General features: G+C 43.5%; 1 protein-coding gene across 1 annotated transcript in view; it reads left to right on the top strand.

The window, feature by feature from the left end:
- The window catches only part of LOC118672946 (glutamyl aminopeptidase), a 98,432-nt gene extending 95,927 nt beyond the window's left edge, over positions 1–2,505 (top strand). The window contains exons 19-20 of the mRNA XM_036343135.1: positions 396–474; positions 1,746–2,505. Of these exons, the coding sequence (XP_036199028.1) occupies positions 396–474; positions 1,746–1,898 (232 nt within the window). The 3' untranslated portion in view covers positions 1,899–2,505. The remainder of the gene's footprint in view (positions 1–395; positions 475–1,745) is intronic.
- Positions 2,506–13,104: the final 10,599 nt, after the last annotated feature.

The raw sequence follows: 13,104 nt of genomic DNA, 5'->3' as shown, positions 1-13,104 counted from the left end.
CTTAGCAAGGAGGTGAAAGTTGAACATATCCCTTCTGCTTGTGTCCCATTGATAACAATTGGTTCACCTGTTTGCACCTGGCTATGAGGGAGGCCGAGAAATGTCGTCTCTAGCTGGGTTCTCGTGTGCACAGAAGAGAGGAGAGCTGGTTTGGGTAACACAGCAAGCAGTCTACCACTTCTGGGAGAGTTAATGTGAATCTACCTACACAAAAAGGTGTGGAGTTTACAAAGAATTTCTCCTGAATAGAGTTATTTTAAATTAAATGTTTTGCTCACTTTGAAAATTACTTTTACAAAACCCCATAAAATAAAAAGCAAATGTTTGCATCCAGAGGAAAAATGTGAAGTTCTGTGTACTGATATTCCCTTTTACTGCCCTAAATTTCTCTTCAGATTCACACTCAATGACAGAACCCTTGGCCGGATTGTCACAATAGCAGAGCCATTCAACACTGAACTCCAGCTCTGGCAGGTATGGGGACCGATTCCTCTAGACTTGTCTCAGAAGTGACAAAAGTCGCTTTTCTAAAAATCAGAGATGGCATTTTCTCTATTAAGATCAGAGAAGACAAGGATAAAGAAATAATCCCTATATCTAATTAAATGTATACCTATATTTTCTAAACTGAAAAAAAATTTCAAATAAGCAAGAAACAGACAAGGTTTGAAACTTGAGAAAGGTGAGCTTTAGATGTCTGCATGAGACCATCCTGCTTATAACACATGAACATCATGTCTCTCCTCTCCTGGCAAATGTCACCCTGGAATAAGTTGGTCGAGATGTGATTTTTTTCAGAATTCATCACTTTGGAATTTCAAAACTTAACCAAAAGCTTCAAGGTTTCAAACATGTCAGTTCCCAGAGGGAAAAAATGTATATTCATGTTGGACACATTGTATGGACTTTCTGTGTATTAGATATCGGAATGTTAACATTCTTCTCTGTGTTAAGAAACAAAATAGTTCTTATTTTTGTAAATAGTAAATAATACTAGAGTTGAGCTTTGGGGAGGGTTTTGGAGGAAATTGGAAGGATAGAACCAGGTTTAACAAAGATTTTTTTATGAAAAAATTTTTTTTTCAGCCCTAACCGGTTTGGCTCAGTGGATAGAGCCCCACCCCAGCATGTGGACTGAAAGGTCCCGGGTTTGATTCCCAATCAGGGCACATGACCGAGTTGCAGGCTCGGTCCCCAGTAGCGTGCGTGCAGGAGGCAGTCAATCAATGATTCTCTCTCATCATTGATGTTCCTCTCTCTCTCTCTTCCTTTCCCTTCCTCTATGAAATCAATAAAAATATATATATTTTTAAAATTTGTTCCATTCACTTAACAAGTGAACTGGAAGTATATTAAAATGCCCCTGCCCCCTGGGATGAAAGGCTAAGCAAAGCCATCATTCCACAAACCAGATCTCCAAGGACTGCCCTGAGGCATGCACAGGAAGTAAAGAAACCAGCAGAAGCAGGAATGGGCATGCCAGCTGCTATTATGCTGTCCTTCCTCCCCAATATGTTGGAGTCTCTAGTGGCTTGACGTGCTGTCAGGCGTCCAAGAGCCATGGATGATTATGGCTGTTCTGAGAGGCAGGCCCAGTCTAAATGATGGACCAAAAGATGCATCTCAATGTGCCGTGATACTGAATTTCCAGGGAAGAAGCAAACAGATCCAGTTTTGTAAATAAAATCCTAGAAGAATAATTGTGTTTAAAATGACTTCCTTAATTATTTTCCTCTCTTTTATAGATGGAGAGTTTCTTCAAAAAATACCCAGAAGCTGGAGCAGGAGAAAAACCTAGGCAACAAGCGCTGGAAACAGTGAAGAACAATATCGAATGGCTAAAGCAAAACAGGAAGAGCATAAGCGAGTGGTTTTTGGCATTACCCAGGAGTGGATAAGGTGTTCAAAGAGCATTTTAATTTTGTAAAGGTCTTGTTTCTACTATTAAGCATTTGGTGACCCAATTTACAAGCTCTGTGGAGGAACCTTATACACAGATACTGCTTTCACTAAGGCATGTACTCAGGGATTTCTTCTAAGTGTACTTCATAGGAGATTCTTTACCAATGGAAGAGAATTTAATAGCCATTGGAAATGTCTTTAAATATCACTCTTTGTATTTTAAGTCTGTGAAAATAGAACAATTTGGTCCTAGCTTTACATTTTTAGTGCCAAAGAAACACCACTAATCTTTTCTCTTGATTGATTTTTTTTAAAGTTTGAATACCCGTATTTGAGGGACCAATATTACCATCTTAAACTTCATTTTATGATTCAGAATTATACAGCTCTAATACCATTTTATTCACATATGTCTTATTCCTTTAAATCCTACCAAAGTAACTGGGCTTAAATTTTACTTAAGAATTGTATGAATTAGCCAAAGAAGTGGCTGGCTGTTGGCGTTGCTCTTGTAAAATCAACGAGAACCCTCCTCTCCTTTTGAAAATAAATCTGAATGATTACCTTGAAAAAAAAAATGTTTTTCTGTGTCACTTTACTCTTGAATAATAACAGCTGCAGTGTTCCCCAAATAATTTAGCACAATGCAACGCTGATTCAAGAACTCAGCCTTTTTCATGCTTGCTACTGCATCAACTTGTTCCATTCTCTGCAAAGCTCCCTCAAATATGCTATGAAATTAGAGGGAAGATAGTGCTTAACTCTGCTCCATGGCTTTTAAGGAAAAGGGGGAAATAATTGGAAACTGGTCAGGAAGAAGCAAAGGCTGATTGTTCTATAAAACTAAATGGAATTAGAATTTAGTTTCAACCTAACCTAACAATCTAAGTGTGAAAATGAGGAGACTCATGGGTAGCTCCAGCATGACTCTGCATATCTGAAGATACATCTTCTTATAGTAACATTTATGTATAAACCCCTATCCTAATCCATACAGAATAGCACGGATCACATTTATATCTGTAACTTGATTAAAGACATCAGTTATGTTTAATATGGTACTTGATGCCTAGTTGATCCACAATTTAAGTCCAGTAAGCAGAAAAGATGGTTAAATTACTATGATCCAATCTGCTATCTCTAGAAAATCTAAATTTATTGGAACCTTCAGAAGTATAAGATTATTTAAGATTGGCTTGATGGTAATTGAAGCACAGGAAAACCATCCAAATCTTAGCTTTGACTTTATTTACATAATAATATGCCCTAATCGAGTTCTCTCAAACTTTCTTACTGCTGTCTCTCGTCATTCCTCAGTCCACACAGCTAAATTGAAATATTCAAATATAGACTGGGAAGAAATAAAAAAATAAAAAGAAAGAGATTTCCAGACCAAAACTTTAAAAATATTATTTTAAATTACTTCAGAAGAAAAAAACACATCAGCACCATAAATCATCAGTGTGCTCATGGGGATTTAAACTCTAACTTCCAATTAACCACAATCCAAACCAGCACTTGAAGTCTCTGTATTATTTCAAGTATACAAATAAGGAAGAAGGGTGGCTTATCTTTGTGCTTTATGTAATAAATTAACTTTTAAAGAAAAAAATGTAAGATGATAAGTAAAAAAGATTTCAACTTGTCTACCTGTTCATTTTATTTTAAGCAGTGAAATTGAGAATGAGCTGGTTAGTTCTCTTTACCGACGTGAGGAAGAGCTCTGTACACTTTACCATAATTACTCCCCTGGCCCATCAGGCCCTTCTCAAACAGTATCTGGTTTTCAAAATGTTGATGACCAGCCCTGGCCACTGTGGTTCAGTTGTGTGGGTGTCGTCCTGTGCACCAAAAGGTTGCCAGTTCAATTCCCTGTCAGGGTGCATGCCCAGGGTGAGGACTCTAGCCCTGGTAGCGGGTGTGCAGGAGGCAGTTTGATCGATGTTCTGCTCTCACATCAATGTCTCTCACTCTGTTCCTCTTCCTTCCTCTCTCTCTAAAAAAATCAATTAAAAAATCTTGAAAAATAAAATAAAAGGCTGATGACCAATAGACCTGTGCCAAGCACAACTTGCTACTGTACTAACTTGGTTTTGCCACAGTTTTCACAAGGGGAAAAATTAGTACATTGTTTCCAAAATTAAACTACAGTAAAACCACCAACTTTAAAAATGTAGCTGGAAAAAAACGATCAGCAAGGTCATATAGCAAGAAGCAGGACCAGTGATACTACCTTCACTCTAGGCCGCCTACTCCTGTGTTTCAGACCATTGCCATGCACCCACATAAAGTAAGCCAGAACTTTAAATAATAAATGATGAATGTGAATATGACAAGCAAGGAAGGTCTGGGAAACAGAGATATACAGCAGGGTTGAAAGCAATGGCATTCCTACAGTTCACCTTCCATGCTGGTGAAGTATTAGTCCAGAAATATATAAATATCCAGAACAGTAATTCTCAAAGGAGGTTAGGAATAAGGAAGAAACAAAAGGAAGGGGAGTAGAATTATCAATGGAGTTTTCCAAAACACTGCTAAATAACAATAGTAACAATACTAGCAAGCACTTCTTTTTATTTTATTTTATTAATTAATTTATTAATTTATTATTGATTTCTGAGAGGGAGAGGGAGAGAGAGAAACATCAATGATGAGAGAGAATCATTGATCGGCTGCCTCTTGCACTGCCCCCCTACTGGGGACTGAGCCCGCAACCTGGGCATGTGCCCTTGACGGTAATCAAACCCGGGACCCTTCAGTCCACAGGCAGATGCTTTAACCACTGAGCAAACCAGCTAGGGCACAAGCACTGCTTTTAAATTACCAGGTACTGTTCTAAACACTAGCACTCCGCATGCGTTAATTTTTACATTTAAACTTTACAAAAAACCTATGCGGTGGTACTACTACCTCTAATTTACAGATGCAGAAACAGAAGTTACAGAACTTGCCCAAGGCCATAAAAGTAGTAACTGGCACCAGCCAGGATTTAGACGTAGGGAGTTTATCACCAGAGCCTACGTTCTTAACCACTCTGTTAAAGTAGAAACACACACATTAAAATGAGGGTGATCATCTTAGCTGGTTTGGCCCAGTGGATAGAGCATTGGACTGTGGATTGAAGGGTCCCAGGTTCGATTCCAGTCAAGGGCACATGCCTGGGTTGCGGGCTCAATCCCCAGCTAGGGGTGTGCAGGAGGCAGCTGATCAATGATTTTCTCTCATCATTGATGTTTCTATCTCTCCCTCTCCCTTCTGCTCTGAAATCAATAAAAATATATTTAAAAAGTAAAATGAGAGTGATCTGGGTTTGAATTCAGCTATTTGGCAGTCCAGTGCCCTTAATCTCTTTATTGTTCAGTTTCCTCATCTATAAAGTGGGGATAGAAATAATTACTACCTCAACGAGTTGTTGTGAGAATTGAATGCAAAAATGCATGGAGGGGATGCATGTTTGGAAAACAAACATTCATTGAACATTAGATGTGTTAACATAAAAAAACAAACAGAGCCTTGACTGGTTTGGCTCAGTGGATAGAGCCTCAGCCTGCGGACTGAAAGGTCCCAGGTTCGATTCAGGTCAAGGGCATGTACCTTGCTTGCGGGCACATCCCCAGTGGGGGGCAGCTGAATCGATGTTTCTTTCTCATCGATGTTTCTAACTCTCCCTCTCCCTTCCTCTCTGTAAAAAAATCAATAGAAATATATTTAAAAAACAAGCAAACAAACAAAAAAACCCCACAGAAACCAGCCTTGAAAACTCCCTGAGCAGACCAAACCAGGCCATATACACAAACTTGACCTCGGTCGTTTCTTGTTATACCTCTGGGAATCATAAACTAAACAGTGTTTTCCAAGGCTGATATGAGGTAATCACTAGCCAACTCCCTATCATGTAAGAAAATTCTAATATAACCCATCACTCTGAAAAATAGACACTGTCTTCTCACTGTATAAGCCGCTTTATAACAATAAACCCCTAAACCTCATTCCATGTTTCGGTTTGAGTGCTCCCAGTTCTTGAACTATCTTTCTGGTGTGTGCACAATACATTTTTACTAATTACTACATTAGTGATTCATTGGCTATACTTCGGCTGTTTCTGAACTTTTGACAGATGTTATTATTGTTACTATTATGATATCCCCCAGCCCCCACTTCAGACACTAGTTTGGAGAACATCATAAACTTGGTTCAGGAATAAGCAAGCCTAAGCAACTGCAGGCACTTAGGAGAGGCAATGTGTCAGACTGTTATTGTTCACAAATCATCACTCCGCTCACGAGGACCTGGTTTAAGGCCAGCATGGGCCGGTGACGTGCTCTGGCTAGGGAAATAGGAGTGAAAGTGAAATATGTCGACGTCGGGCAGGAAAGTTCAGAGCCAGCACCTGGCTTGCCATGTTCTACATTCTCCTTCTGCCACAAGGTCCAGCGATGCTCCAGATAGAGGCTGCCCTTTTAGCCTGAATTCAGAATGAAAACAGCAGGGAACAGAATTTCACCAGCGCGGCGCACGCGCATGGCAACTCACTGAAATTTTGAGGTTGCCTGTTACCTCAGCATCGTCCAGCCTCACCTGCCTAATATAATTACCAGAGCCATTTATTTCCAGTTCTTACTCCTCCTCCTTCCTCTACCAGGGCTTAGCAAACTTTGCATACTTATCTTTGTAAGACCCTCAAGCTGAAAATAGTTTTTACATTTTAAAATGGTCGAAACACAATCAAAAGAAAAATAATAGTTCATAGCACATGGAAATTCTATGAAATTCAAATGTCAGTGTCCTCCAAGTTTGTTGGAACACAGCCACACGCTTTCATTTATGTATTGCCCCTGGCTAGTTTCCTGCTACAACAGCAGTGCCGAGTGGTCACAGTAGAAATCTTATGGTCTGCAAAGCCTTTATTTTATAAAATATTAAATATTTTAATATTTACCCTCTGTGTCTTTTACAGAAAAAGCTTGCCGACCCCTCCTGGATCTCATCTTTACTCCTCTCCTTTTGCATCCATATTTTTCCTTCCTTCCCCCCTTCTTCTTCCATACTCAAGGGCTTCTCACTATTGACTGGTGGGGCCTGTTAATTCTTTGTTGTGGAGGGCGAGCCTGCACATGGAGGAGGCTCACATCCCTGGCCTCTATCCTCTAGCTGCCATTAGCACCTCCCCCAACCAAAAATGTCTTCAGACATTGCTTAATGTCCTCTAGATCTAGGAGGCCAAATCAGCCCAGTTGAAAATCACTGCCCAATCTTAAACTTGTGACTAGATGCTGCAGGCATTATTTAGCCATGCTACATGGCAGGTATGGGGAATGCTGCTGACAGAGCAATTCTGCCTGGAGTTTTTGGGTTATTTTTCAAAATACATTTTTAATGATTTCAGAGCAGAAAGAAGAAGGAGAGAGAGATAGAAACATCAATGATGAGAGAGAATCATTGATCAGCTGCCTCCTACTGGGGATTGAGCATGCAACCCTGGCATGTGCCCTGACCAGGAATCAAACTGTGACCTCCTGGTTCATGGGTAAGTGCTCAGCCACTGAGCCACACTGACCGGGCCTGCCTGGAGTTATATTAACAGAAGAACCAGCCCCAGCCAGATTGGCTCAGTGGATAAAGTGTCAGCCTGCGGACTGAGGGTTCCTGGGTTCAATTCCAGTCAGGGACACATGCCCGGGTTGCGGGCTCGATCCCCAGTAGGGGGTGTGCAGAAGGCAGGCCAATCAGTTATTGTCTCTCATCATTGATGTTTCTGTTCCTCTCCTTCTCCCTTCCTCTCTAAAATTAATAAAAATATGTTTTAAAACAAACAAACAAAAACAACAGAAGAACCAGTGAGAGAGAAAGAAGCTTGGTGAAAAGAATGATAATGAAGAGAATACTGGATAAGATACTCATTCAAATAAGTAAAATGTATAAAGTATCTGTTATTTGACAAGCCTTGTTTTAGGTACAGGTTGTCCTAGATTTAGGAGTGAATTTAGAAGACAATCAAAAGTAAAGTTGGAAAAATTGAATCAGGGAAGTAATGGAGTAGGATGAGACAAATGGGGCAAAGAGAATGCAGGAAGGCAGTGACTAACTCCAGCAACTGACAACATTTTGTCCTGATACTCCACTGGAGAGTCCTTAAATATTCATATTTTCCACCCGCATAAATAAAACGTTTATGATCTGATGACAATTTAGATAGATTTAAAGACATGCAAGATATTGTCTACTATCACAAGACCATTTCTATCACCTATGTCCCTGTCCTGCATTGCCAGGCTGGATCTATGTTCTGCCAATGTTATGCACTCATCTGAGATTTGGAAGGAAAGAAGAGAAGGATAATATGAGAACACTTTCAAGGGCAGTGCAGGGGGAAGTCTTTGGGATAGACATGCGTCGGCAGCCTCTGAATTCTGTGCTCTTACACAGCCACCATCTGTGGTGCAGGGTGCTCTGATGTGACACCAGTAGTCTCCTCGCTCCTGGATAACATGAGGTGTTTCTGATTTCTGGGTCAGAAAAGTGGTGATATGCAGCCTTGAAACCATAAGCTTGGCACTAACCCTGGAACTTCTATTTCCCCAGACCTTTCAATGATATGTAAGTGTCTAATTCCCTGAATAATTCACTAATTTCCTAGATGTTCCCTTTTCTGCTTGGAATATCTAGTGTACTTCCTGAGCTGACCTCTGGAGGATACAAGTGGAACTACAGATTTTGTTGTGCTTTATAGCTTTCCTAGTGACCTGGTGCAAGGACTCGTGCACATTGAAATTAATTAGAAGGTTGCCAGCAAGGCGGGACTGGGCAAGACAGCCAGACACGCATTGAAGCCAACCTCCTGTGGTGCCTCTCCACCAACCACCCCTGGGGCACCATGGCTCGAAGGGCATCTGCAGAGTGAGCAGAGTCCCTCCAGCAGGTGGGGTCCCTTGGCCTGGCCTGTGGGGATCTGGCCAAAACCAGCTCTCCAACATTCCCTGAGGGGTCCTGGATAGTGAGAGTGCAGTTCTTGGGTGACACACCCCGGAATCAGGCTCCCTCCTCTCTGGTTCCCGGGGGGAACACCCAAGAACCACCACTGCCAAGTCACTGCAGCTTGGCAGCTCCTGCATTGAGCGTCTGCCCCCTGGTGGTCAGTGCGCATCATAGCTACCAGTCGGACATTCGCTTAGCCTTTTTTTTATATACTAGAGTCCTGGTGCACAAATTCATGCACTGGTGGGCTCCAGCCAGCCAGCCCCAGGGCGAGGGGTTGTGGTTGTTCTGGTCATTCTGCCATTCAGTAGCTGGGCTTTTATTATATAGGGTAGATTCTCCCCAGGGCTCCTTTCCTGCCCATTGTCCTGAGCACAGAAAAAGCTACAAGCTGGATCCTTTGTCTGGAACAGACTGGAGGACTAGAATGACCTTCAAAGAGTTCACTCAGGACCTGACAGTTTTTAGAATATGGAAGAAGTTATGACAGGCAGCATTTAGAACATGTTATTCCCTGCAGTGTGTTCCCTTTTGTGTTGGAGTACAGGGGCACAGTAAACTGCACCACCAATAAACCTTCAAAGTTGACCTCCCCATTCTCTCAAATGTTAAATGTAGCCCTGGCCAGTGCTGCTAAGTGGTTAGAGCATCAGCCTGAGCACCAAAGGGTCTTGGATTCTCAATCAAGGGCATATACCTGGGTTGCAGTTTCAATCCCAGGATGAGTCAGGGCTCATGCAAGAAGCAAGCAATCAATGTTTCTCTCTCTCTTTTCCTCTTTCTCCCTCCCTCCCTCCCCCCGCTCTTCCACTTTCTCTAAAAGGCAATGGAAAAATATACTCGGGGGCCCTAGCTGGTTTGGTTCCATGGATCGAGTGTCATCCTGTGGACTGAAGGGTCCTAGGTTCAATTCCGGTCAAGGGCACATCCCCGGGTTGCAGGCTTAATCCCATTATGGATCGTGTGGGAGGCAGCCAATCAATGATTCTCTCTCATCATTGATGTATCTATCCCTCTCCCTTTCTCTCTGAAATCAATAAATATATATTTTAAAAAAGAAAAGAAAGATATACTCAGGTGGATATGAAATGTCCTAAATAGGCAAATGTATAGAGATAGAAAGTGGGTAAGTGGTTGCCAGGGGCTTGGGGAAGGGATGTGTGAAGTGACTGCTAATGCTGTCTTTTGGAGGTGATGAAAACGTTCTAATATTAGATCATGGTGATGGTTTCACACCCTATAAATATACAAAACAACAACACTGCATTGCAATACTTTAAAGGAGTAAATTTTAAGATGCATGACCTAAACATCAATAAAGCTATTAAAGAGTTGTCTTCCTTCTTGGGAGTCTTACTAAACAAAATCACAGGGAACTGCTGGCTCATGTGAAGGCTTATATCCTCTGCAATAGACGGTGACAATTTTCCTTTTGCCAAGTTGCAGAAATGTGTCCCTTTAAAATTGTTCCTACTTCCAGATTCAAGAATTTTCCTTCTTAATTCAAAATATCCTTACAGCTCAGCTGGTGTGGCTCTGCGGTTGAGCATCAACATATGAACCAGGAGGTCATGGTTTGATTCCCAGTCAGGGCACATGCCTGGGTTGTGGGCTTGATCCCCAGTAGGGGATGTTCAGGAGACAGCTAATCAATGATTCTCTCTCATCATTGATTTTTCTCTCTCTCCCTTCCTTTCTAAAATCAATACAGTGGGGCTTTGACTTACAAGTTTAACTCATTCCGTGATGGAGCTCGTAATTCAAATTACTCATATGTCAAATCTTAAAGTGAACGAGTGAGACATGTGATGCTGGGCTGATGTTGTGGCGTTCACTGTGACGTTCGCTGCGCCAACTAGCGGTGGGGTATCTGAAGCTGGCTCATAACCCGAATTTTAGCTCGACACTCAAAGCAAAAAATTGGCCAAGAGACGGCTCGTATCTCGAAAAACTCATTAGTTGGAACACTCGTAAGTCAAGGCCCCACTGTAATATCTATACTAATAAAAGGATAATATGCTAATTAGACCGGACATCTTCCAGATGTCCATCTAGACAAAGCCACTGGGGGCCGAGGCAGAGGCAGTTAGGGACAATCAGGCCAGCAGGAGAGAGCAGTTAGGTGGTGATCAGGTCGGCCGGCAGAGGCGGTTAGTGGCAATCAGGCAGGAAGGCAGGCAGGTGAGAGGTTAGGAGCCAGTGGTCCCGGATTGTGAGAGGGATGTCCTGGATTGGAGAGGGTGCAGGCCGGGCTGAGGGACCCCTCCCTCTCACCCCCTTGTGCACAAATTTCATGCACTGGTCCTCATATATATCCTATCTAATAATAGAGAAACATGGTAACTAGCCATACCTCCGCTACCCTTCCCATTGGCTAATCAGGGCGATATGCAAATTAACTGCCAACCAAGGTGGCGGCCGGCAGCCAGGCAGCTTGAAGCGAACAGGAGGCTTGCTTGTTTCAGTGACGGAGGACTCCAACATTCCCCGCCTGCTGCTGCCGGCCTCTGAGCTTGCAGTTTAAGAAACATTGTTACAAATATAGAAGCTAAACAAAACCCCAGAAACCTGCTTTCAGCCAGCCGGCCTTCAGCCAGCAGGACCGCAACATTGTTTCAATTATAGAACAAACGCAGATCCCTGCTTTCAGCCAGCCAGGATCTCAGAACTGGAGTGAGCAGGATCGCAACAGTGTTACAATTATAGAACCCAAACAAACCAGATACCTGCTTTCAGCAGTGGAGGCCTCAGAGCTGGAGCCAAGCCTCAGAGCTAAAGCTGGCCCAGAATAAAAACAGAAAAGAAAAAAAGGACAGGTTGGGAGCTTCAGACACCCGTCAGCCTGAAAACAGCCCTCAGGCCCTCACCCAGACTGGCCAGGCACCCCAGTGGGGACCCCCACCCTGAAGGGTGTGTGACCAGCTGCAAACAGCCATCATCCCCTCACCCAGGCTGGCCAGGCACCCCAGTGGAGACCCCCACCCTGATCCAGGACACCCTTCAGGGCAAACCAGCCAGCACCCACCCGTGCACCAGGCCTCTATCCTATATAGTAAAAGGGTAATATGCCTCCCAGCACCGGGATCAGTGGAGATGAGAGGCCTCCCAGCACCGGGATCAGCGTGACAGGGGGCAGCGACCAAACCCCCTGATTGCCCTGCGGCTCTGTGTGTGACAGTGGTGGTGCCCCAACCCCCTGATCAGCCCTGCTCTGTGGGTGATAGAAGGTGGCGCCCCAACCCCCTGATCCGCCCTGCTCTGTGTGTGATAGAGGGTGGTGCCCCAACCGCCCCCCACGGGCCCTGCTCTGTGTGTGACTGAGTAGAGCCATAACCTCCCCATCGGCCCTGCCCTGAGTGTGACAGGGTGCAGCGCCCCAACCCCCTGATCGACCCTGCTCTGTGTATGACAGGGTACGGAGCCCCAACCCCCCTAATGGGCCCTGCTCTGTGCATGACAGGGGGCGGTGTCCCAACTCCCCAATTGGCCCTGCTCTGAGTCCGACCAGGGGCTGCACCTAGGGATTTGGCCTGCCCTCTGCCACCTGGAGTGGGCCTAAGCCAGCAGGTCGTTATCTCCCGAGGGGTCCCAGACTGCGAGAGGGCACAGGCCGGGCTGAGGGACCCCCTCTCCCCCCTGAGTGCACAAATTTTTGTGCACTGGGCCTCTAGTATATATATAAAGAAAAGATCTTTACATTTTCATTCAAAAATGAAGCTGGTTCTTAAGTTAAATTTTTCTTCATCAGGACTCCATGTGATAGTGACTGAATTAAACGTCACAATGCTTCATTTCCTCACCTTCCATCCCTCCCACTATAGTACCCATTCCCTTCCCTGGGAGCACAGTGATAAGCTCTAGTGACCAATCAATCCAAAGAGAGCAAATTGATTTGTTCTTGGGTTATGATACATGGGTATTAAAGAAGAGAAGGTCTCTTTCTGATGGGAGTGCTAAACTAGTAGATCCTTGGGGCTGATCTCTCCATGTGGAGAAGCCAAGTAGAAATAAGCAAAGTTAAGAGAGGAAGCATGGAGTCCAGACTGCATTACTTGAGACCCTGGATCTAGCTGCCTTTGAAATACACTAGATCTTTGAAACACATGAATCTATAAATCTTCTCTACATTTAAGTTAGCTTAAATTGAGTTTCTCTTACTTTCAATGAAAAGAGCCCTCATACATTCTCACCCTCTCCCCAAGTTATGTGGTTAGGGTAGAATGTTAT

The sequence above is a fragment of the Myotis myotis genome, unplaced genomic scaffold, assembly GCF_014108235.1.
Source record: "Myotis myotis isolate mMyoMyo1 unplaced genomic scaffold, mMyoMyo1.p scaffold_m19_p_1, whole genome shotgun sequence".
In the NCBI taxonomy this organism is placed as follows: domain Eukaryota; kingdom Metazoa; phylum Chordata; class Mammalia; order Chiroptera; family Vespertilionidae; genus Myotis; species Myotis myotis.
The sequence above is the reverse complement of the archived record's forward strand: the minus strand, read 5'-3'. Positions and strand labels throughout refer to the sequence as shown.